At 36.8% G+C, this 24,123-nt stretch overlaps 2 protein-coding genes across 2 annotated transcripts; both read left to right on the forward strand.

Moving 5' to 3' along the window:
* The first annotated feature begins 4,311 nt into the window (after positions 1–4,311).
* On the forward strand, positions 4,312–5,319 carry LOC131901553 (olfactory receptor 51A4-like). Its single transcript, XM_059252672.1, has one exon. The coding sequence runs from the start codon at positions 4,312–4,314 to the stop codon at positions 5,317–5,319; it is 1,008 nt and encodes a 335-aa protein (XP_059108655.1).
* A 17,625-nt stretch (positions 5,320–22,944) lies between these two features.
* LOC131911797 (olfactory receptor 51G1) lies at positions 22,945–23,904 on the forward strand. The gene has a single exon (XM_059264196.1). The coding sequence runs from the start codon at positions 22,945–22,947 to the stop codon at positions 23,902–23,904; it is 960 nt and encodes a 319-aa protein (XP_059120179.1).
* Positions 23,905–24,123: the final 219 nt, after the last annotated feature.

Consider the following 24,123-nt stretch of genomic DNA (forward strand, 5'->3'; position numbering starts at 1 on the left):
ATGGATTTTAGTTTATTGACACAAATTTAAAGTTAATTTTGTTATACTATATATATTTCTACTTTTGTTTAAGGTATTATGTTTGTACAGCTCATTTGTAATTGTAATGTATAATTAAGAAATACAGATTAATAATTAGTCATGTATGATAATCAAACTTGCAGTCATATTAGTAGGCTTTCTAGGTATACATAGATATATTTCAATTAGGTAGGTAATCTTCAAACACTTCAAAGACTTACAGAATATGGCATTTAAAATATTATAAAAACTTAGATTTTTCTGGACAGTGAGACACATCTGCTCCTGGCAGCACCTATTTATTTCAAAGAGGAAGACAGGCATCAAAGACACTCCATATGGAGTTTATCTTCTTTGTACAAAATGGACTGCTGGACAAAGAACTGTTCTTACTTGGACTGCTTGGCAAAATGTTGTATCGAATGGACATACAGGACCCATGGAAAAATGACCACTAAATTTTGCCAAAACAAGGCAAGATGGTCCTTCAGGTCCCTGCTTCACAGAGGAGACTGTCAGACATTCTGCAGAACAGAAGGAGAAGCAACTAAGAGACTCTAGATCTATAGGCTGAAGATGGATGCCGCAACATTGCAGAGGATCTTTGGGTGACTGTCCAGGCAGCCAGCTGTTTCTGTCATTCTAGATTTTTAAAAATTGCTTACAATGCTCTTCCTGTTTACTTAGGTAATATTATGTCCGCCTGGGGTCTTTGATGTAGTTGAAGACTAGATAGTTATAACTTTCCTTGGTTATGATAAAGGACAAATTAGATATGAAACTTTAGACGCACAAATATAGGATAGATGATAAAATATTTTCTTTAATTTTGCCAAGTACAAATAGAACAGATATTGTAACTATAATTCTTGCTTGATAACTGTTATATGTAATTTTACTATATTAAAGCTAAAACCTTCCTTTGTATTAGATGGAAAAGGGAAAGTGCTGAGGGATGTCTTTCTGTACGCTGTGAATATATGTTGTTCCCATTGGTTAATAAATAAGTTGCTTTGGCCCATGAATTTTGAGAAAACGAATGCAGTCCTCTTCTATTGTTGAAAATGTAATAGTGACCTGATGCTGGTTATACAGCCTCAGGAATATACCAGAGTGAAAACAAACCAACTAAAATTTTAAGATAATTATGCTTACATTAAAGAATCAAACATGTCTTCAAGAGACAACAGTTTTATCCTGGGTTTGGAAACTTCCAATGGGGGTCACAATCGGTGAGTCATAAAACACAAGACAACAACACAAAGACACAAATGTGAGGAAGACATGTAGGAAAGAAGGGAGGAGCTGACAGGATAGAAAGGAGCTAACACATGCAGCAGGAGTATGGGAGTAATCAGAATGCATTACACAGTCTATGAAATGGTCAAAGAACAAATTTAAATTAACAAAAAAGTCTTTTGAAAGGATACACTAAGGAACAAAAGCATAAAATTAATATACTATCAAGAAGTTTTAAGGTAAAATTCTAAATACTGCAACAGAGAAAAAATATTCCCATGCTTACAAAAATATAATAAAGTTATAAAAAAGACATTTTAAACAAAATACTTTTAGAATAATCACAAAGTGGTGTATGTTATTTCTGATAGCTAAAAATTGAGAAAGAAACATCATTTTAACAGTAGTAATGATTTAGAGATATAACATAAGAATGATTAGAAAAATATATACATACAGACTAAAAATTAGCAAGAATTTATCACAAATGTTAATTGAATATATCCAGTGAATAAGGTTTACATATCATTTTTTTTATAAAATTCCATATTGAAGTCTAATATTCTCCTCTTACTGAAAATCAACAAAAATCATAACGGAGGTAAATGCATAGTTTTTTTTTTTCATTTGTGTATTCAAGATTCTGTTCTTGTAGGACTCCCAACATGGGAATGGAGGCTGTCTCTGATTCTTTTGCCTGTGCTTAGAACCTTTTTCCTCCCACTGAGGTGTCTCATCCATTAAGGATATCACATCCTTGATATATATTGTATCTTGTTAGGCCATCATTGGTTGATATCCCTGGGAGGCCTGCCCTTTTCTGAAGGGAAATGGAGTAATATTCGATCTGGGAGAGAGAGGTTAGTGGAGGAACTGGAAGGAGAGGAGAGAGAAGAAACTGTGGTCAGGATATAACATATGAGAAAAGAAAAAATAAAATAAAAAGTAGACCACACTTAGGTATAGTCTAAACCCTTCTAAGTTGTTCTAAAGAAAGTATGAGCTTTTAAATAGAATTTAAACATCATGTAAGTAAATTCATAAAAAGTGCACTGCACTACTTAGTGAGTGATTAAAATGAATAACATCTCAGGGGAGGTGGTGGATTTCAAAATCTTCTTGATTTGTAAATGAAAATCCGGTGATTTTAAGACATTAAAGTCAGTGGCAAAAGCAGACATGTAAATACATAGTTGTACATCAAGAGGCTGTTTTAGTGGTCTTACATGGCACACTGGGATTTAATACATGAGTATTAAAAGCTCATACTTTCTTTAGAACAACTTAGAAGGGTTTAGACTATACCTAAGTGTGGTCTACTTTTTATTTTATTTTTTCTTTTCTCATATGTTACATCCTGACCACAGAGAAATAGAATTATGAGTCAGAGCAGAGGAGGCTTAATAGGTTATCTCTAATAAAGGTTAACTATTTCCAATGGCATGAGGTTGTGTGAAACCCCTTGGTTCCAGTGCCATTTTAGAGTTTACCTGTAAGGAGTTTTCATTTCTTCTAATTATGTTTCCCTGAGTTAGAATCCCCAGAGCTCTGAGGATTAATTTGGAATCCTTAGGGAGGCAGGACTAGACACTGAAGAGAAGATAAACTGCTGGTCTTGCACAGCAGTAAATCTCTCTGTAGCATACCAGTTTCCCCTTCCTTCTAGATCCAACTATCTACCAACTTACTAGTAAGCTTCCTCATGAACACCGTTCTGAATTTCCTTTGTACCACCTCAAGCAAATAGCTTGTCATTTTGGCCGATTCAGGTTTCAAAGTTATTGGTCTAAAGGCTAGAACCTCAACCTTTTCAAAAAATCTAACAGTGTTTTTAAATGTCTGATAGAAGCCCTGAGTTCTACCAAGCCATGGAAATCAACTACGTGCTACCCCCAAATCACTGAGAAGCACAGAAAGAAATTTAAAGCCAGGTATGTAGACCATTCTCAGGAAACAACTGCTAAGGGATAGCCATTGATTCACATGTTAATACGTTATTTAGAATATGGATTATAAAGCACCAAGGTTGCTTTGGTGAAAAAGCAACAAGAATGACTAAGAGTCTCTGGCCTCTGTAGCCTGTGCTCATGCTTCTCATTAACTTTAAGTCTTTGCCTCCCAGTTTCTGTCTTTTGATAAATGAGAAAGCAATTCTACAATGTCAGCAAAAATATGTTTATGAACTCATGGTATTTGAGCAACATTTTGAGAATAAGGTTTTGTGCAAACTCTACACCATCATTTGATTTAAACATAGAGGCTACCAAACTGAAACTATAATTTCTTTCATTCACTGTTAGTGCATATAAAACAATGTGTGTTTTTATTGGAGGCTGTCAATACAAAGCAGGTAGAGAAAAGCACAATTTATGTAGGCAATGACTGAACATGAAGTGCTACTCTGTCTTCACTGAGTTCGATCATGGGATGAATTTAAGAATAAGCCTGGATGTTTTACTTTATAGACAGGATAAAAAAGAAACAAACACAGTACTCCAAGAAGAATAAGGTTGTCTGCAAAATATGTCCTAGGTTTCCCCTCGTATTAAAGGAAAAAAACCTACAATACTTAGAAATATCTGTCATTGAAAAATAAGCCATCTCCTGAAGCATTAGTATGGATTAATGTTCTTGAATACTTACAAATGAAATTATAGTAAATGATTATTTTTATCTTATCCTAAACTTATTCACATGATCTCTAAGCTCATATTGCTGTTATCCTAATAAATATGTCAGAGGTAATTCAATCTGGGAAACTTGTTGCTGCATGTACTCTGCATCTAAGACAAGTATTTGAAAGTTTCTGTGTTGGTGATTATGTGTGAAGGTGTATTTTCATTTACCTCATTGAATTCTGATGATATAATTCCTGATGTTAATCTTATTTGCTGGTTATTTTTAAAGATCTAAAATTATTGCAGAAGAATGTCTAGAATGTCAATATTTGTACTAGCTCAAACTTAAGCATATTCATTTAAGACAATTCATTTATGCCACTACAGGAGCAGTCTTCTGAAATCCAGGTCCTAAGCACCTGATATTCCTGTGATGTCAGTCTACAATGCCTCTGTCATAGAAATCTCCACCTTCTTTCTGATTGGGATCCCAGGGTTGGAGCATGCTCATATTTGGCTCTCCATCCCAATTTGTCTAATGTACCTTGTGGCCATCATGGGTAACTGCATCATCCTCTTTCTCATAAAGACAGAGACTTCTCTGCATGAGCCTATGTATTACTTCCTCTCTATGCTGGCATTTTCTGACCTAGGACTGTCCATTTCTTCCCTTCCAACCATGCTGAGAACTTTCTTGCTCAATGCCACAGAAATTTCCTTAGATGCCTGCTTTGCTCAAGAGTTTTTCATTCACGTATTCTCAGCTATGGAATCATCGGTGCTTTTCATCATGTCCATTGATCGCTTTGTAGCTGTCTACAACCCTTTGAGATACACCTCCATCCTTACAGGCAGCAAGGTCTTTAAAATTGGCCTAATATTTGCTGCATTGTGTATTACACTTATTCTGCCATTTCCCTTTACACTAAAGAGGTTGAAATTCTGCAAGAAACGTCTCTTATCTCATTCTTACTGCCTTCACCAGGATGTTATGAAAGTAGCCTGTTCTGACAATAGGATCAATATGATCTATGGATTTTTTGTGGCTGTTTTATCTCTGTTATACTTGGTGTGCATTTCTGTGTCTTACATGCTGATCCTTAAAATTGTCCTGGGGATTGCTTCACACAAGGGTCGCCTCAAGTTCTTTAACACTTGCGTTTCTCATATCTGTGCTGTGTTCATCTTCTACACGCCTATTATCACCCTGGCAGCCCTTCACCGTTTTGCTAAAAACGTTTCTCCAGTTATTGGAGTCATAATAGCTGACATCTTCCTTCTGGCTCCACCTCTAATGAATCCCATTGTATATTCTGTGAAAAGTCAGCAGATTAGAAATCTGATCCAAAACAAATTATGTGAGAAACATCATTGTTGGGAAATTCCAGCTTCCATGAAAGCCCGGGTTACATCACTATATCTGAATACATGTAAACATTGAAAAGTCACAACGAAAAAAATGCTTCCTGAACACAAAGGTACACTGCATATTTCCAGTAAGCCAACCTATTTATTTTATTAAAAGGGACAAGCACTCTATGTTAAATATCTATGGAATTAGTCTAGAGGTTGCAGTCAGGTTAGAACTAGTTAAACTTCCTTCCTTCTTTCTCACTCTAGTCTTTCTGTGCAACCAATTATAAAAAAAATTTCATCAAGTGTCAAATACAATAAAGGGATTTTTTTCAATGAATTATACAACTAAATTTTTAAATAATATATTTGCATGTTAATGTAAAAAGCTATCATGACTCTAACTCAACAGTGACTTATTTGTGCTTCTAAAAGTTACCATATATGCTTAGCCATAGAGTCACAATTTTTATAACCTATTGTGTGTGTATCAATCATGTATAACTCTGGCAAAAATGTTCAAGAGCTCTAGGCTCACATGTGTAAAACAAATAAATACAAAAAATCAAGTATTTAAAAGACTAACAAAAACTAATGGCTAGGACATTTTTAATGCAAAGTGTGTATCAATAAATAATTGCTAATTAATTCAAACAGGGCATGTTTAAAAAATAATTGTTTGTTTGAAAGTATTGCAATATCCAATCACAATGAGATAGGATTTGTTAGATGCTGTTTAAATCATTAAGATATTACAGGTACCCAAAGTTTGGGAAATGAGAAGATGAGATACAATGGTTAAAAGAACTATATTGTATTTAAAATATACAGCAAATATTCTCATTTTTTGCTTATATGACCTCAAAATCTTACATATCATTGAAATGTTAGAAGTTTTGTATGCCTCCTGCAAGTAAGTCTTTTCTACCAATTATATCAGCTATCATTCCCTACAGTTTTATCCTCAAGTAAATCAAGAGATACTTTCCAAAAATGCCCAATGCTTAAAGGATAATAATCAGTCTGGAACCAGCTACTAATCTATATTTAATGATCAGATTTTTCATACATATAAGCATTGCTTTGTGAATTTCTAATATATGCAAAATATATTTTAGGTATTTTTGTGCACATTTTTCCTTGATTCTCACAATGAATCAGCTTTTCAAAAAGCATTCCTCTACATTTAGTCAGTTAAAAAGACTATAGTTGTAAGGACTGATTTAATGAACTTCGTGCAGAAAGTTAGTCAAGAGTTAGGGTGCAAACATTATTTCCCATATCCTGGAGTATGTTGACTATGTTTTAGCTGTCAGATTCAGGATTACACATCCACCCACAGAGCTATCAGGTCAATAGTGTTGAAGCTAACTAGAGTTTAAATATAGTGATCAAATAACAAATACTTACCAGGATGACCATGATCTAGGCTACAAAGAACCTCAGGGCAATCTGCCATCAGAGTTCCTTACAAAGACAAGGAATTAATGCACAATTTTAAGTCTGGAAAAGATTCCACTCAAGAAATTTTGAAAAATGATAATGTATGTTACCAGGAGATAATTGTTTTGTGTATTTCTCATTTGTTTGTTTCATTTTAGAAATTGGAAAGATTTTCTGTTATTTTCCATGTTTTGTTTTAAAATTCTGTTTATTCTTCACGCATCAGTCATGTGTGAAGAATAAAGAGAAAATACTGCAAAGGATATAATATTATTGAATGTACAGTGACAAAAATTGAGCATTATTTCTTAGGTGTACAGAATGTGTAAAACAGGCAGGAAGACCATTTTTACCAATGAAGTTTCACCAGCGATAACTCCCATTATTTATGGCAGTCTTATCAGGATTTCATTTTTAACATAATTGAAGCAATCACATTTTGTTGATGTATTTTCTTCTCTAATAAAATAAATCATGTTGACAATCAAATAAATATGTTGTGTTCCTTCCACCTATCAGAACCATAGGATATAGTGCTTAAGCAGGAAATCTTTAAATGTGTTTATCTGTTCTACCAGCATAAATATTACCCTGAATCTTGCTAAAATATAGTGACCTATGACACGTTTAAAAATAACTAACTAAAAATATTTTTCTTAACCAACCTTCCAAAGAATTACTTTGTGCACTGAACTGAAGGTGTTTGTGTGTTAGTGAAGATAGGAAGACACAAAAGGATTATAGGCAAAACATAAAAGCCATTATAAAATGTTTTCCTTGTACTTTTCACATCTCTTTTCAAATTATGAATTTAATATGACTGATAAATTATATATGGTTTACAATGCAAAGTCAGACTGGCTTCCTGTGGATGCTAGCCTTTGTTTTGCTCATATTCGTTTCAGATTTTCCTGTCATTTCAATATAAACTTATATATCTGTTATTGATTATTCCATTGATTGAATAAACAGGACTGATTAAGGGACTGAAAAGGCAGTAATAAGGTGGGAGAATAGATACTGTATGTGACCCATAAATAACTTATCATAGATAAATAATGTGCCATATACTTATATTATTACAAATAAATGTGGAAAAAACACTTATTTCAACATAAAATAGATAAAATGTTGTGACAGCTGTTCTTGGTTGTCAACTTGACTACATCTGGAATTAACTAAAACCCAAATTGCTGGACATACCTATGAGGAAATTTTTCTTATTAAACCATTTGAAGTGAGAAGATCTACTTTTAATCTGGATCTTTGTGGTGGGAAAATACCTCTTTAATCCAGACCTTTTATGGTGGCAAGATTCACCCTTAATCTGGGCCACACCTTCTGCTGGCAGCCTACATATGGGACATATACAGCCTATAAACGGGACATGGAAGAAGGAGTTTGTTCTCTCTGCTTGTTTCTTGCTAGCAAGCCCATTCCTTCACTGGCATTAGAGCTTACTTCTTTAGGATTCTGGTGTATACTGAAGACCAGCTGAGACATCCAGCTTTGTGGACTAAACAACTACTGGATTCATGGACCTTCCATTGGGAGACAGCCAAAGTAGGAGTAGCTGGACCATAGCCTGTAAGTTATTCTAATAAATCCCTTTACATATATACATATATCCAATAAATCACTCTCTCTATATGTCCATATATATATATATATATATATATATATATATATATATAGAGAGAGAGAGAGAGAGAGAGAGAGAGAAAGTGATTTATTGGAATTATATAATTAAATAAATAATATATATATACATATATTCTATAAGTTCTGTTCCTCTAGAGAACACTGACTAATACAAATATTTATATTTATATTGGTACTTCACAAAGAAAAAACAAAATGTTTAATAAGTACATAAATGAGAGCATATTTTGAAGTTGGAAGAAAATTAGCAAGGAATATTGATGGTCTAAGACCATGTTACTCTAAAGAAGTAGTCTTACTTGAGGTTTTTGTTGCTATAATGAAACAACATGACAAAAAGCAACTTGCAGAGTAAAAGATTTATTTCTGCTTACAACTCTCGGGTCACACTTCATCACCAAGTGAAATCAGGGCAGAGACCTGGAACCAGTAACTGAAGCAGAGGCCTTGGATTGTTCCTCAAGACTTTCTCATCCTGATTTCTTATATAGGTCAAGACCACCTGTCCAGGGGTGTCACTGCCCTCCCACCCCACCCCCATGGTCTGGATCCACACACAGCAATCATTAATCATGATAATGTACTAAGAACTTGTCTACAAACAATCTGATAGAGGCATTTTCTCAGCTAAGTTTCCTCTTCCCAGATAACTCTAGCTTGTGTCAAATGGACAAAAACAAACAAAGAACAACCAGAACAACTAACTTTCCTGCCTCCTTATGCTTGGAAAATCATACCTAGGAAAAAACAGCAGCTAAGACAGAGAGCAGAGAAGTAGAGATTGAACCTGAAGATGTCCACCAGACACCTAACAATAGCTCTTTCTTTCATCTAAGTCTACATTCCATTCAGCTCTTCATTTATGTCCCTGGATTCAAGTCCTAGATTTGCATGAAGCAATTCTTCAAACAGTTTTTGCATGTAGACATACTTTCCCAGCTTCCGAAATCTGTATATCCCAGCAGAAAGTGAAAGCTTAAAGAATTCTCTGCTTCCAATTTCACCCCACCCCCACCCCCCTGTTAACTTCATGATGGAATGTCACATTGCATTTTTTTAAAGGTAAGATAAAATTCCCAGACTATCTGACATAATTTGCACTCCATTTTCGATCTGGATTCTGAGAGGTTACACTAAATGTGATGTTAGTAACCATAAACCAGATTTCCATGGAAATTGAGACTACTGAAGAACTTACAAAGAGAAACAAAGGACATGGGACAATAGGAGTGTAACTCTAAAAGTTTTAGAATCTAGATGATGTGTATGTGAAGGGTACGTGAACTATCACACGGTAATCTTCTGTCTTTCTGTTGGAACACACGTGTCCTTGGAAAATTAATTGTACCACTTTTTAAGACTTTATTTAATGTATGCATGAGATTAACTAATAGCTTAAGAACAGAAATGAGAAGATTGATAGCCACTTATAGAATATTTAATTTGACTTGAGTTAAATAACGCTAATGATAGTTAATTCGTGATATTTATCTTGTACCTTAAAATTGAACCTTAATGGAAACTACCTAAAAATATGCAGTTTTGAAGACAACAATGAATCAAATGCCAGGATATTAGTTGCCAAAGTCTTCCCACATAAGATTATTTTAATTATAACTAGTAGAGTGTTATGAAGAAAATCATGTTCAAATAAGGAGTACTAGAAGAAAGATAAATTTATAAAGTGGTATATATCTCCATGAAAACAAAAAACAAAGCCCATAGAAAGGATGACTTTGGAAAATATAGTCACATTCTGAAGAAACAGTAAAGGAGATGTAGTCTGCTTTGTTAAAAGGGAAGAATATTATTGTTGATTGGGGAATTCAGAATAATCTTGAAACAAGCATAGATCTCATTTTTTCATTTTTTAATAGAATAGATGAAATTTGGCATAAATAGTAACAGATTTGATTATGACTGTCATTTTATATTAATATTATGTTTATTTCAATAAAGAAATGTGAAACTACAACTAGACTCTACCAACTCTTCTGAATGGTGGAAATGTGGCCATTAACAGTACTGTCATGTTATGCTCCTGTTGTTCTAGTACTGAGAGAGGACAGACATTGATCAGCTAAAAAGAAAGGCAGACTGTAAAGAAGCTATTTTCTGAAACCATTTTGCATGCAAGAGAAAATAAGATGCATTTTTTGAAGTGTATATCAACTCAATTCAAAGGGGGAAAATATCTGTGTTTTGAATAGTATTTTATATGCTGATATTGAGAATTTTTGTGAGGTGTTAGCTAATTTAAAACATCCTGTGTATGCGTAGAATAAACCTACCCATTTCCTGAAAGTTCCTGTCGTCTGTAAGGCTATATGCTATTCTGCACTACCATTCTGAACCCCTAGATTCTGCAACCCGTTTTGACACTATTTAAGCTGTTATTCTGATAGATACACATGAGCATGAATATAAAGGCATAAAATAATTTTTGAATATGCAATCTAACGTAGCAAAATTTTCCCTTTCTCCAAAAACTTTGCTGTCCTTACTATTTGTTATTAAACTAAAATATAAGCACGAGATTTAAGATCTTTCATGAGAAATGGGGCATAAGTATGGTAACTATTCTTCCTTGGAATCAGTGGAACCTGTGCAGTTGTATGCTCTCCCAGGAGTTTTCCATGAGGTCAAAGGATTATCTAGATTGTTAAAGAGACTAGATCCAAGGTAGTTGACAACAACAGAATGAAACAAGATAACGGATAAAGATGCCAGCCACATCCCTCTCATTTGTTTTTGTCTTGCTTTCTCAGTATAAGCTGACAATGTGCATTGATGGTTGACCTTAGAAGTATTTGCTAGTCCTCTCAGAATCTGTGGTGTACTGCAACAGAGAAAGAGTATCTTCTGCTCTAGCATCACTTAGTTCCCTATCTGCCTCAAGCTAATCCCCTAAGTAGTATCTTTCCAGAGGCATGTCTCCTCTCAATGACACAGTCTCTTTAGATTCCTCCTTATTGGGATCCCTGGACTGGAGGAGAGTCACTTCTGGGTGTCCATCCCTTTCTCATCTGTGTTCCTTCTCTCTTTCCTGAGTAACTTTACAGTCCTCTTTTTTATCAAAACAGAGCAAAGTCTCCACGAGCCCATGTATTTCTTCCTTTCCTTGCTCTCCATCTCTGACCTGGAGCTGTCCCTCTCTTACTTACTCACCACCTTGGGACTATTCTTGCTTGGAATTCATGGAATTCATGCAGCTGCATGCTTTGCTCAGGAGCTTTTTATCCACCTCTTCACAGTCACTGAAGCCTTTATGCTGTCTGTAACGACATTTGACTGATATGTGGCCATTCACAGCCCTTTGAAATACAACACAATCCTAACCATCTCCAGAGTTATCAGAATCTGGGACTTTCTAACTTCCAAGAGTGTTATTTTGATCCTTCCACTGCCCTTTCTCAGGCAGACTGAGGTACTATCACCAAAACCTTCTTTCCCACTCCTACTGTCTTTACCGGGATGTCATGAAGCTGGCCTGTTCTGACAATACACTCAATATAGTCTATGGACTGTGTGCTGTACTTTCTGCTATGTTGAATTTGGTATTTACTACTTTTTCCTACATAATGGTCTTAAAGACAGTACTGGAGATTGGAACCCCAAGAGATCAGTTCAAGGCTCTCAACACTTACCTTAATCACATCTATGCTGTGCCCATATTGAGTACAGCCATGCTCCACTGCTTTGCCAAGAAGGTGTCTCCTCTGACCCACATCCTCATGACTGATGTTTTCCTCCTGGTGGCACCACTGATGAATCCCATTGTGTATTTGGTGTGAAAGCTTGTCAAATCTGAGCAAAGGTTTTGAAGAAACTGTGCAAAAAGAAGCTAATCTGAGGAATGAGAAAGGAAACAAATGTGTATGTAGTAATTAAATAGACCAGATGTTTGGTTGGGAAAAAGCATGATACATAGAGCCATGTTGGGTAGGACCATCAGATAGGGTCCTGAGGATAAATGTCTCATGATGCTTAATGAGCTAAATACCCTTTGTACCTCAGTCAGATGATTTTCAGCATCCTGGAATCACTTTTACCTGGTTCAGAGGGCAGAGAACAAATGTCTCATGGTGTTCAGTATGGTGGGTATCCTTAGTGTCCCAATTAGATAGAGCACAAAGCAAATGTCTCATTATGCTCAGTATGGTGGGTAGGTATCATTAGTGTCTCAATTAGATAGATCATAGAGCAAATGTCTCATGATGCTCAGCATGCTGAGTGTCCTTAATAAAAGAGTTGTCTTGAGACTCTCAGACTGTACATCTGAAAACTGAAACATAAAGGAAGACTGAAAGATTGTGGTTCCTGCTTTTAAAAAATATTTACCAATAAAATAATATGAAAAGTCTCTATATTTGTACTTATCCTAAAATCATACTTCTCCTATATTCCTTTACTTTGTGAGAAAATAAAAACCAAGACAAGGGCTAGGGTTTCTTCTTGGTTTTTCTTTAATGTTGCTGGTGCTGCTATGCTGATCTGTTTTGTTCCAGGACACACTGCCAACACAAATGTACACACACACACACACACACACACACACACACACACACACTTTTTTTTGAGATTATAATTTCATCATTACCCCTTCCCTTTCCTCCCCTTTAACCCTCCCTTGTACCCCTCCTTGTTTTTTTTTTTTCAAATTCATGGTCTCTTTTTCTTTATTTGTTGTTTATATATATACACACATACATACACACAAACAGCAGGAGAAATGGTCTTCCCTAGGGAAGAGCATACCAACTGGTTATCCAAAATCAAATGAAGACATATTTTAACAGCTGGGTCTGTTTGAGGGGCCCCTGGCTGTGTGATCAAGATCTATCCCTGATGCATGAGCCGGTTTTCTGGATCCCATTACCTATGGTCGGACGCCTTGCTCACCCTTGATACTTCGAGGAGGGGCTTGGTCCTGCCTTGAATGTACCAGACATTGCTCTCCTCCCATGGGAAGACTTACCTTTTTGGAGGAGGGGATGGTGGTAGGGGGAGATGGAGGTGGGGGAAGTGGGAGGAGGGATGAGAGAGAGATCTGTGGTTGTTATGTAAAATGAATAAAATTTTTTAATTAAAAAATCAAAAAGCAACTATTGCTTTTAGAGTCATATATGACTCAATGACATTAACAAAGATAATTTTAATAGTCAGTGTTTCCCTATGCAGCCAAGCTGGCTTCAACCTCCCCTATCTTTTGCCCCTGATGCTGGGCACCATCATCTACAGCTTCCTGGTTATCCTAAGGACAGCAAATGACCATATTACAATTGCTTATTTTAATCTCTCTGTTTAAAAATTCATTTAGCTTTACACATGTATGCACTATGTTTTACAACTTTTTCTCCTTATGTATTTTAATACCAGTTGGTAAACATACATCTGAAGAATATCCTTTTTTGACTGAAAAAAAAATTAGTAAAAATTGCAATTTTTTTTTTTTTGGTTTTTCAAGACAGGGTTTCTCTGTGTAGCTTTGTGCCTTTCCTGGAACTCACTCTGTAGCCCAGGCTGGCCTCACACTCACAGAGATCTGCCTGCCTCTGCCTCCTGAGTGCTGGGATTAAAGGCATGCACCACCACCACCCAACTGTAATTTTTTATCAATTTTTCATCCAGGTAAGATGATATTTTACTGTGAAGTCTTCCATGACTATCTTTGATGGCATAACTTATTTTCTATAATATCTGAAATAATTCATTGTCAGATTATGAATTCCAGATGAAATACTCAAATAACTTTTGAATAAATAAATTAGTGAAAACTTAATACACATTGGGCTACCATTCACTGAATCCCCCAAAGTTCTATCTCTCTCTCCTCTCTCCTCTCTCTCTCTCTCTCTCTCTCTCTCTCTCTCTCTCTCTCTCTCTGTCTTTCTCTCCTTCTCTCTCTCCTTACATTATATGTATATTACTCACACCCATGTTAAAATGCTCATTCCAAATTTTTAGCTTTTCCCCTATATATATTCATATTTCCCCTTCTAATAGTCTGCATAGGCATTTTTAGTGTTCAGTAATTTTGTTAGAAAGACACACATTTTTAAAACAAAAACACTTTTCTTGAGGTTCATTCATGTACTCTTTAATATTTTTATTTTCTTTTTCCAACACATGATTTAATATCTTCATGTCTGTTCCAGACAATCACCAAGAATATCCTTTTATTTCTTATTGTTTATTTACTTTAAAGTTCATATTTTTAAGTTGTATGTTTAGCAGTGTCTGTGTGAGGATGTATGTGAATGTGGTTCCCAAGGAGGCCAGAATGGGTCATTAATCCCTTGAATCTGGAGTTACAGGCACTTATGTGCCCAGAAAGCAAGTTCTAGGAAGTGAACTTGTGTCCTCTGCAAAATCAGTAAACACTCTTAACCACTTGTCACCAAACTCCCACATTTTAAAAATAATATTAAAAAGATGGTTAAGTAGTATTAATGATATTTATTTTGATAAAAGTGAGTACTAGATAAAGCAAAGATGTCCAAGAGACAAAAAATGATGTTGTATGTCATGGCACCTTAAGCCAAATAGACAATCTCAAAGGAATATTAAAGTGTTTGGAGAGAGAGAGATGCTATGGATATCACTCTGTATGCTGTGAATGTGTTGCTCTGATTGGTTAATAAAAAAAGTGCTGATTGGCCAGTAGCCAGGCAGGAAGTATAGGCGGGGCAAGCAGAGAAGAGAATTCTGGGAAGAGGAAGGCTGAGTCAGGAGTTGCCAGCCAGACACAGAGGAAGCAAGATGTAAAGGCAGAACTGAGAAAAGGTACCAAGCAATGTGGCCAAACACAAATAAGAATTGTGGGTTAATTTAAGTGTAAGAGCTAGTCAATCGTTAGCCTGAGCTAAAGGCCAAGCAATTTTAGTTAATATAAGCCTCTATGTGTTTACTTGGGTCCAAGCGGCCTCAGGGCTGAGGGAGTTGGGCAGGACCAGGAAAACTTCAGCTACAGAGATAGATCTTTGATCCTGAGTTATTTGAGAAACAAAAAACTGTTTAATATGAAGAATTTCATGAACTAATATGTCACTCTACAAATCTCTTAATACAAATAACAAAGATATGATTCCAGAAGGGTTCCCAACCAAAGGCTATATTGAACATCTTTGCCAAGGGCCTGAGGAAGCTATTAGTATTTGTTTCTACACTGATGATTTCCCACCTACATTGTCCCATTTTAAAAGTAGTTTCTTACCTCTTACTACTGGTTACTTGAAGAGATAAGGTGGCTTACTCATCTCTAGACAGCACAGATGAGGGAAGAAAAATTAAAGGAATGAAACAAAAACCATGTGATATGCATTTATGTGTATTGAAAGAAAGATAACAGACACTGTAAAATTTAATACTTAACAAGACAGTGAGATGCTCACTTACCCACCCAGGAAAAGAGCATGGGATAAGATCAAGTCACTTCCCTCTCATTATTACAAAAGAGCTCCCAGCCCTTCTCAGGAATCAGTTTGCTCTATAATAACTTGCTCTCTACATTTCCATGTCCCTTGTAGTGTGTTCTTAAAACATGAATTTTCCCTGCTTGGTCTGGTCTGGTAAATACTTCTGCCCCCACATCTTTGGCATGTCCCACTTATTCCTGGCAAAACATTTCCTCCTTACCAACCTCCAACCCCATGGTGTTGTTATTCTCTGACCATTTTCCTAGTTGGAGAAAGCCATGAGAAAAAGGCTAAAACATAAGTAAATTTGCTACTAGGTAGGATAATTGGTTCTTTGCTTGGGAGAAAGGTGCCAGGATGTTTCTAACAGTATTTTTAGTGTTTTATTAGCAAATATTTATCATATCTAATAATGGGTTTCATTATGACATTTTATAATTTCACATGATGTTCTGATAATATTCACCTTCATTATCCTCTCTTGTTGTCTTCCCACTCCTGAAACTCTCCTTCCTTTTCCCCAACTAGATGTTTTCTTTTCATTTTCATGCCATTTTTGTTGGTTTGTGTGTGTGTGTGTGTGTGTGTTTTCATGAGTGTGTACTTACGTGTGTGTGTGTGTGTGTGTGTGTGTGTAACTTGATCAGTTTCATGAGAGTTCTTCACAAATGTCTCTCCTTAACCTATCAACCAATAACCACCTGTAAATCCTATGGAGGGGTAAAGCCTTGTGAGCATGTTCCCCTCTCCAGGGTAAGAAGTTGAAGGCCTCAACCTCAGACAAATATTGTGTGGGTAATCTTAGCCACTGTGAGCTTAAAAGGGCAACACTAATAGCAGGTCCAGAAAGTCAGTGTTCCATACACTGTTGCTACTTCTTTGGCTCTGACATTCTTTTTGCATTTTCTCTCTGAATAAGACTGTTCCTGCTCAGAACACCTGGCCAAAGGAGCCCCACAGGAATCCCCAAACAACCCAGGCTATTGCCAAGACTATAGTTTGCTCTCCACAGACACTTACGCAAATACCACTCAAACAGAAAAACAAAACAAAACACCTCACTGTAACTAAATAAATGTACACATAATAAGATGGAGTCTACTATGTGCTGGTCCACTACTCCTGAACATGAGGCCTGCCCTGGAGTGGGTGACCTCCCCAGTGTCACTCCTTTGGATAAAACTGATTTTCCCTCTCTCAGCAGGTATAAATGGCAGTTCAGCTATTAACCTTTACCCTATTGTCTAGGTTTTCATTCATTCATTCATTCATTCATTTTTTTCTTAAAAAATTTTAACAAGATAAAATATAAGATAAAACAAAAGCTATAACACTGAAGTTGGACAAGACAAACCAATAGAAGGAAAAGAGCCCATGAGAAGGCACAAGAATCAGAAACCCACTGGTTTGCACACAGACTTAGGAATCCCACAGAAACACTGAACTGGAAGCCACAATATAAACTCAGAGGACCTGATATTGACCTGTGCAGGTCCTGTGCATACTGCTTCAGTCTCTGGGAATTCATATGAACTTTGCCAATGTTGATTTAGAGGGCCTTGTTTTTGGGTATCCTTCATCCCTTCTGGGTCTTACACTCTTTCCACCTCCTCTTCTGGGGGGTTCCCTGCACTCTGAGCAGAGGGATTTGATGGAGGGTTGAGTGTTCTGAGGTCTCTCATTCTCTATATAATGTCTGGCTGTGGGTCTCTATATTGATGATAGCTAAACAGAACACCAATCTATGAGTATAGCAGATTATTATTAGGAATCATTAGGATTAATTTTATCACTATTTTTTCTTCTCTATAAACCAGTATTATTTGATTTTACCCTAGGTCTTCGGGCTATCATGTCTCAGATTCTTGCTCACCCAAGCATTGTTGAACATGGGTTCCATCTCACGGAATGGGCCTTATATCAAATCAGTTATTTGTTGGTTACTCATATAAGCTTCTGTGCCACCATTGCCTCAGCATACCTTGCAGGTAGGACACCATTATAGATAAAGGTTTTGTGGTTGGCTTGGTGTTTACATTTCTCTTTTGATAGTGTGCAGAGTACCTTCCTATACTAAATATGCTAGAACATAGTGATGAAAGCAGCAGCTAGACATCTCCATGTTCAATGAATTGTATAGGTGTTATCTTCAGAAATGAGGCCTTGCATCAGAAAGGAGGGACACAAATGTGTCTCTCAGCACATAGCCTCTGCAGTGTGGGCTTCAGCTTAGAATCACTCACAATTCTGCCAGTCAGTACCAGAACAAATAAGAATGTTTGATGGGACCAAAAATACACTAACAAAAAGAGGAGAGATAGTCCATATATGAGACTCTTGCTCTCAGGAGGTTTTACTTTCACAGTCAGTATCAAACCTTGAAATCATCCTAACATAACCCTAACCTTTGCCCAGAGAAAAGATAGACGTATCCCTTCAAAACTGGCCTCTTCCCTTGATACTTATCCCAGCCCCTCCCTGAATGTGCTGCTAACAGCATGAGAACTATTTGGGGAATTATCACTCACAGTTGAGTCCCCTGAGAAGCTCTGGACACTTTAAAAGGACCAGACATTTCAAACAGGAACTGCTTACTGTTCTTGTAGCTAATCTGCCATTGAATTTAAATTCTGAATTGAAGAATGCCACCCACACCCTTTTCTCTCCAGCTGTTATTGCTCAGGTATGTTACAAGCAAAGTTGAATAGAGCAGTTAGGAGAAGAGGAAACTGGACTACTAGATCATATACTGAGCTCTCCCTCCTAGCCATGTCCTCACACCATGTTAGTCAAGAGGGTTTTGAATGGTAGATGGTGGACATGGGACAGGAAACTTAGAGGCATAATCTTACCTTAATTACTGTGTGTGCTCTTATAAAAGTAATGTTCATTTTTATACTTAATCTCTCATCTCTTTTCTTCTCAGAATGTAGTTCTTTGATTTAAAAAACTGGAAGTGCAATCTATACCTTTCTTACTTAAACTTGTATTATATATTTAAGTACCATGGTGAATTTTCTACAACTTGGAACATTCAAGCTCAACACTAGGTTATGGTTTTCTTTGGGAGAAATTTTGTAGTTCTTTTGTGTTACAAATGGTAGATACTAACGAGGAAAGAATGAAAAGGAGTAAATTAGGGGAGATAGATGAAGAGCAGAATAGGAGAGGAGCAGGGCAAGGGGGAGAAAGAGAGACAAGAGACTAATAGCTAACACAGTTAACCTTGCACACATCACCTACTCCTGCTTTCACCTAGCTATCTAGGTAGGATGAAAGCATGTCATTGGTTAACAGCTCCTGCCACTTCAGATTCAATGAGAGGGAAGGAGGATGCTGAAAAACAGAGAGGATTGTGTTATTCAATGGAAAATAATGAGAACTCTGTTGTGTGACCTAACGAAAGCTAGCTGGTCAATCGCAAAAGCAAAAGCCAACAAATATGTACTATAATTAATGACAAAATGTTTCATTAATTTAAAAATTGGTATGTTTACATTTAATGATACTAGGAATTCAGTTCAGAGGGAGTCAGGCTCTGCTACAGACATGGATGACATCCCTTTGTAGAAGTGAATTAGAGCAATTAGCTGATCCATTGATCTGAAGTGACAGTGACCAGCACTAAGAATTATTCTTTATTTCTACTGTGTCCCATCTTCCTCATCCACTTACTCAGACATTTATGCAGCAAGTCTGTAACTAGTTTTCTTGCTTATGCCAGAGTTGAGAGCTCCAGTGATGAAGCCAACCAGTCCCCCTGGCCTAAGCCAAGATTTGCTCTCCTTTTTCGATTTCCTGCTCTGCCTTTGCATAATTGAATGTAACTAATAACAAAAATAAAAGATGCAAGAAAAGTGTTTGGAAATCAAGAGCATAGCTAGAATAGAAAATCATGAGTGAAACTTTTCATTCATCAGTCAGGATGAACCCTCTGTGTTTAAAGACAGAGGGATAATAAAGATGACCCCTTAATGTCTCTTATTTCTCGAACTCTTAAATGAAGCAGAGCAGAGTGGATGATGACAAGCTTCACTGGGAATCTGCACATCTCTCTCTGAATGATGGCAGATCTCCATTTTGCCATTTTCTCTCCTGATCAGCATTCTCATCCTCAGGATGATCTTGCACCACTGTCCACTACTGCCCAGCTTCTGGCACTATGCTCTCCAAATCCCTTTTCATTTGTCTGTTCCCCACTTCCTCCCTCCCCAAGCCTCCACTTCTCTCTTGCATTCATGTTATTTACCCTAGCTTTCTTTCCTTATATCAATCTCTTGTTTTTCTTTAAGAATCATAAAATAATGGTGTTATCATCAAATTAACTTTTCCATTATAGTTTATTTTAATTTACAGTATGGGTGGCAAAGCTGGAGAGAGAATTGTATGTTTTAATGGTTTTTCTATGTCCTTTTACATTATAAAAAAGACTTTTGAAAGAACGTAAGACTATCCTTAACTTCCTAAACTTTTTCATTAAAATGTTTCTGATATCCACATCAACCTACAGATTTTCTTTTAAGGAAAAAAAAAACAAAGAATGTTCACTTTTCACTTATTCTCCAAAGTCCATAAGGAATAAGTTCTTTAATTATCTCCAGTTTATGAAAACTTTCTCTGAATCACTAAAGTCCTCATGTTGCAATACTTTTTAAACTGCTCTTCTTCATCTTTATGCAATTAACAATAGTAACCTGATCTTATTTATATTGTGTCATTTTTCCTTGTGATTCTCTACTATGTTTCTTATTAATCTAATTTTATGTCCTATCTTCATTTTAACATTTCTAGAGCTATGAACTAAGCCCCAAACTCTGCTTTCCACACTGTATTGCATAGCAATTTTTCCATACAGATGGCAGGTGCCCTATAGTACAAACTCTCACTCAAAACAAACAAACAAACAAACACATTATATATGTATATATATGTATGTATGTATGTATAATATATATATATTCTAGATACCCCATTAATTTCTATTCTTCTAGAAATTCCAGAACCCCTTTTGAATCTTGCATTCAATATGCCCCAAACTTAACTGCATCTCACAAATGTGCTTATTCACTATTATTTTCTGTTTTGGTTCATTTACTATTATGATATAAATTGCAAATTTCCAAATACAGACTTATCCAAGGTAGGGCATTTACTGGGTACTAAATTTAATTTTAAACTGCCTGATTCTTGTAACAACTAATTTTCTGTGCAACAGCAGTATTAATGCAGTGAAAAGACCATATTGACTCTAGATGTAATCTAGAGTGATTTGGATTTTAATCTCAATTCGTTCCTACTTAGTAAACTTAACCAGATCATTTGATCTCTTTCTCACTGTTCCACCTTCTTCATTTGGCTCCTAAGAATAGAACTTCTGTGGTAGAACTAGTGTCATCGCTGAATGGCATCCATCTAGTATAATAACATGTAGCAAATACTATTTCAAACGTTTTATGCCCGTAATGGATAATAACTAGTCCTTCTACACTGCATGCATAGGACACAACTGACCATTTTATGGTGTAATTGGTTCTGAAGAAAAAGCAAAATCAACCCTGTTCAGATATTACAGGCAACTGTGCCTGAAAGTCATATCAATCCCAGCCGAGAGGCATAGCTCACTCTGAGCTAAGTTCTAGGCAGTAGATTCTAGGCAATAGATTTGAGACTCCCTCTGGTCATTTCTGATGTCTTTCCTTTGTTCTTTGTGCATCAGAGTTGATGCTAACCTCTTGTGCACCATTTTTCCATCAAGGACTAGTTTAATCCATTCTGATTCTGGAGACTGGTGCCTCCCAGAACTAACTCTGTTTTTCCGAAGATAATTTTGGGGGACTCAGCTTCCTCTAAGGCAGTGGTTCTCAACCTTCTAATACTGTAACCCTTTAATACAGTTCCTTGTGTTGTGATCCCCCAACCATAAAATTGTTTTTGTTGCTCCTTCATAATTGTAATTTTGCTACTGTTATGAATCATAATGTAAATATTTTTGGAGATAGAGGTTTGCCAAAGGGATTGTGACCCATAGGTTGAGAACCTCTGCACTAAGGAGTCATTTAATTCTAAGATTCAGATACTATAAGCCTCCTCACACAATGTTGTGGAAAACTGTCACCATGCATGATAAGCAATGACCTTCTTGAAATCACAGCATATTGTAGTTACCTGCAAGACACCTTTACAAGATCAGGCCTGTTAAAATTTCCTTGTGAAGAGAATGGGGACAAATTAGCATCAACTCTGATGCACAAAGAACAAAGGAAAGAGAATTGGGACCTCACCTGAGATCAAGACTGAACTCTCCTGACCTAAGGTGCATGTAATTCTGTCCAGTTTTATGTGGTCATGTGATGTACTAGAGAATACAGTCAATGGAATACCAATTGAAGAACTATGGAGTTTAGGAGCCATTGCCCATGCTGTGGTGGGAATTTTCAATGTACACCTGTTTGAGAGTCACCCACACTCCTGAAAATAACCCTTCATTAACACATCTGCATGTGAACTCAGTAAACTGATTGATTCACTTAGCTAAACTTGGTTGAAATCATGTCTTTGGTCCTTGCTGCCTTATCAGTGGTTAATAAACTTTTATTCATTATCTCCCTAGGAAACTAATGTAATATATCAAAAAGCTACTGTATAGGTTCAGGAAATATCCCACTCTGTTCATAAGTTCTGAGATGCCAGCCAACAACTTCTGAACACTATTTTAGATCTCCCCCTGTAGTCTAGAAAACTTGGAATGAAACAAAACACTCAGGCAAGTGAATATATTTAAAGGCATACTGTGTCCAGCTAACCCTAGTAGATATTTCTGCATTGTACTTTTTAGTTTGAGTTCATCATGCATATGAGGTGATTGTGAATGCTTCAGTTATTAAATAGACAACATTTCTAAGGGATAAACACACCAAAATGTAATATATGAGGTTGCCTCATTGAATATTAGAGAGACCAGTACTAGAAGACATGCTACCATAAGGCTAAGTTTCATAGAATCCATAAGCAATAGCAATCCATTATGATCATCCACCCTGCTGCTATAGAAAGGGTACTAGATGAAGTCCCCCATCTGCAGATTCTTTCTGACTTGATAGTCATTTAGATGACAGTGGATTCAGTTCTCTCAATCATTTATGTGGAATATATCTTATGCCTTAGGTTGGCGAATATAAGATTGTAAAGCCATGGTCACCATTTACAACAGCAGTCTCCAAAAAGCCACTTTCTTCCTGACAGGCTTCCAAGGTCTGGAAGAGCTCCATGGCTGGATCTCCATTCCCTTCTGCTCCATCTACTTGACAGTGATTTTAGGGAACCTTACCATTCTCCATGTCATCCGAACTGATGCCACCCTCCATGAACCCATGTACTATTTCTTGGCCATGCTGGCCCTCACAGACTTGGGCCTTTGCCTCTCCACACTGCCCACTGTGATGGGAATCTTCTGGTTTGATGCCAGAGAGATTGGCATCCCCGCCTGCTTTACTCAGCTGTTCTTCATCCACACCTTGTCTTTAGTGGAGTCATCAGTTCTACTGTCTATGTCCTTTGACCGCTATGTGGCCATTTGCAACCCACTGCGTTATTCTACCATCCTGACACCCAGAAGAATTGTGAAGATGGGGCTGAGCTCAGTACTGAGAAGTGCACTCCTTATTCTCCCATTACCATTCCTCCTTAAGCGCTTCCATTATTGCCGCTCTCATGTGCTAGCCCATGCCTACTGTCTGCATTTGGAGATCATGAAACTGGCCTGCTCTAGCATCATTGTCAACCATATCTATGGACTCTTTGTTGTGGCCTGCACTGTGGGTGTGGACTCCCTGCTCATCTTCCTTTCATATACCCTTATCCTCCATGCTGTACTAGGCAAAGCCTCCCGCCAGGAACGCCTCCGTGCCCTCAACACCTGCATCTCCCATATCTGTGCAGTGCTGCTATTCTACATCCCCATGATTGGCTTATCCCTTGTGCATCGTTTTGGTGAGCATCTTCCCCGCATTGTACACCTTCTGATGTCTTATGTGTATCTGTTGGTACCACCCCTCATGAACCCTATTGTCTACAGCATCAAGACCAAGCAAATACGCCAGCGTATTGTCAAGAAGTTTGAGTTTGTAAAGTCACCTAGGTGTTTTCAGTAGAATTAGAAAAAAATTGGCCATGTAGGCCACTTTATTATAGTTTCATCTATGTTGTGGGAAAATACCATGATCTCACTTATTAACAAAAATAAAAAATAGTAGGTATACAATTGACAGTCTGTGTGACATTGAGGGAGTTACTTACCTCTCTGACTCTTTAGTTTTCACAATTGAAAGAACGTAGAAATAAATATAACACCTTCCTTTCCCGTGGGGATG

This window comes from Peromyscus eremicus, chromosome 1, assembly GCF_949786415.1.
Source record: "Peromyscus eremicus chromosome 1, PerEre_H2_v1, whole genome shotgun sequence".
In the NCBI taxonomy this organism is placed as follows: domain Eukaryota; kingdom Metazoa; phylum Chordata; class Mammalia; order Rodentia; family Cricetidae; genus Peromyscus; species Peromyscus eremicus.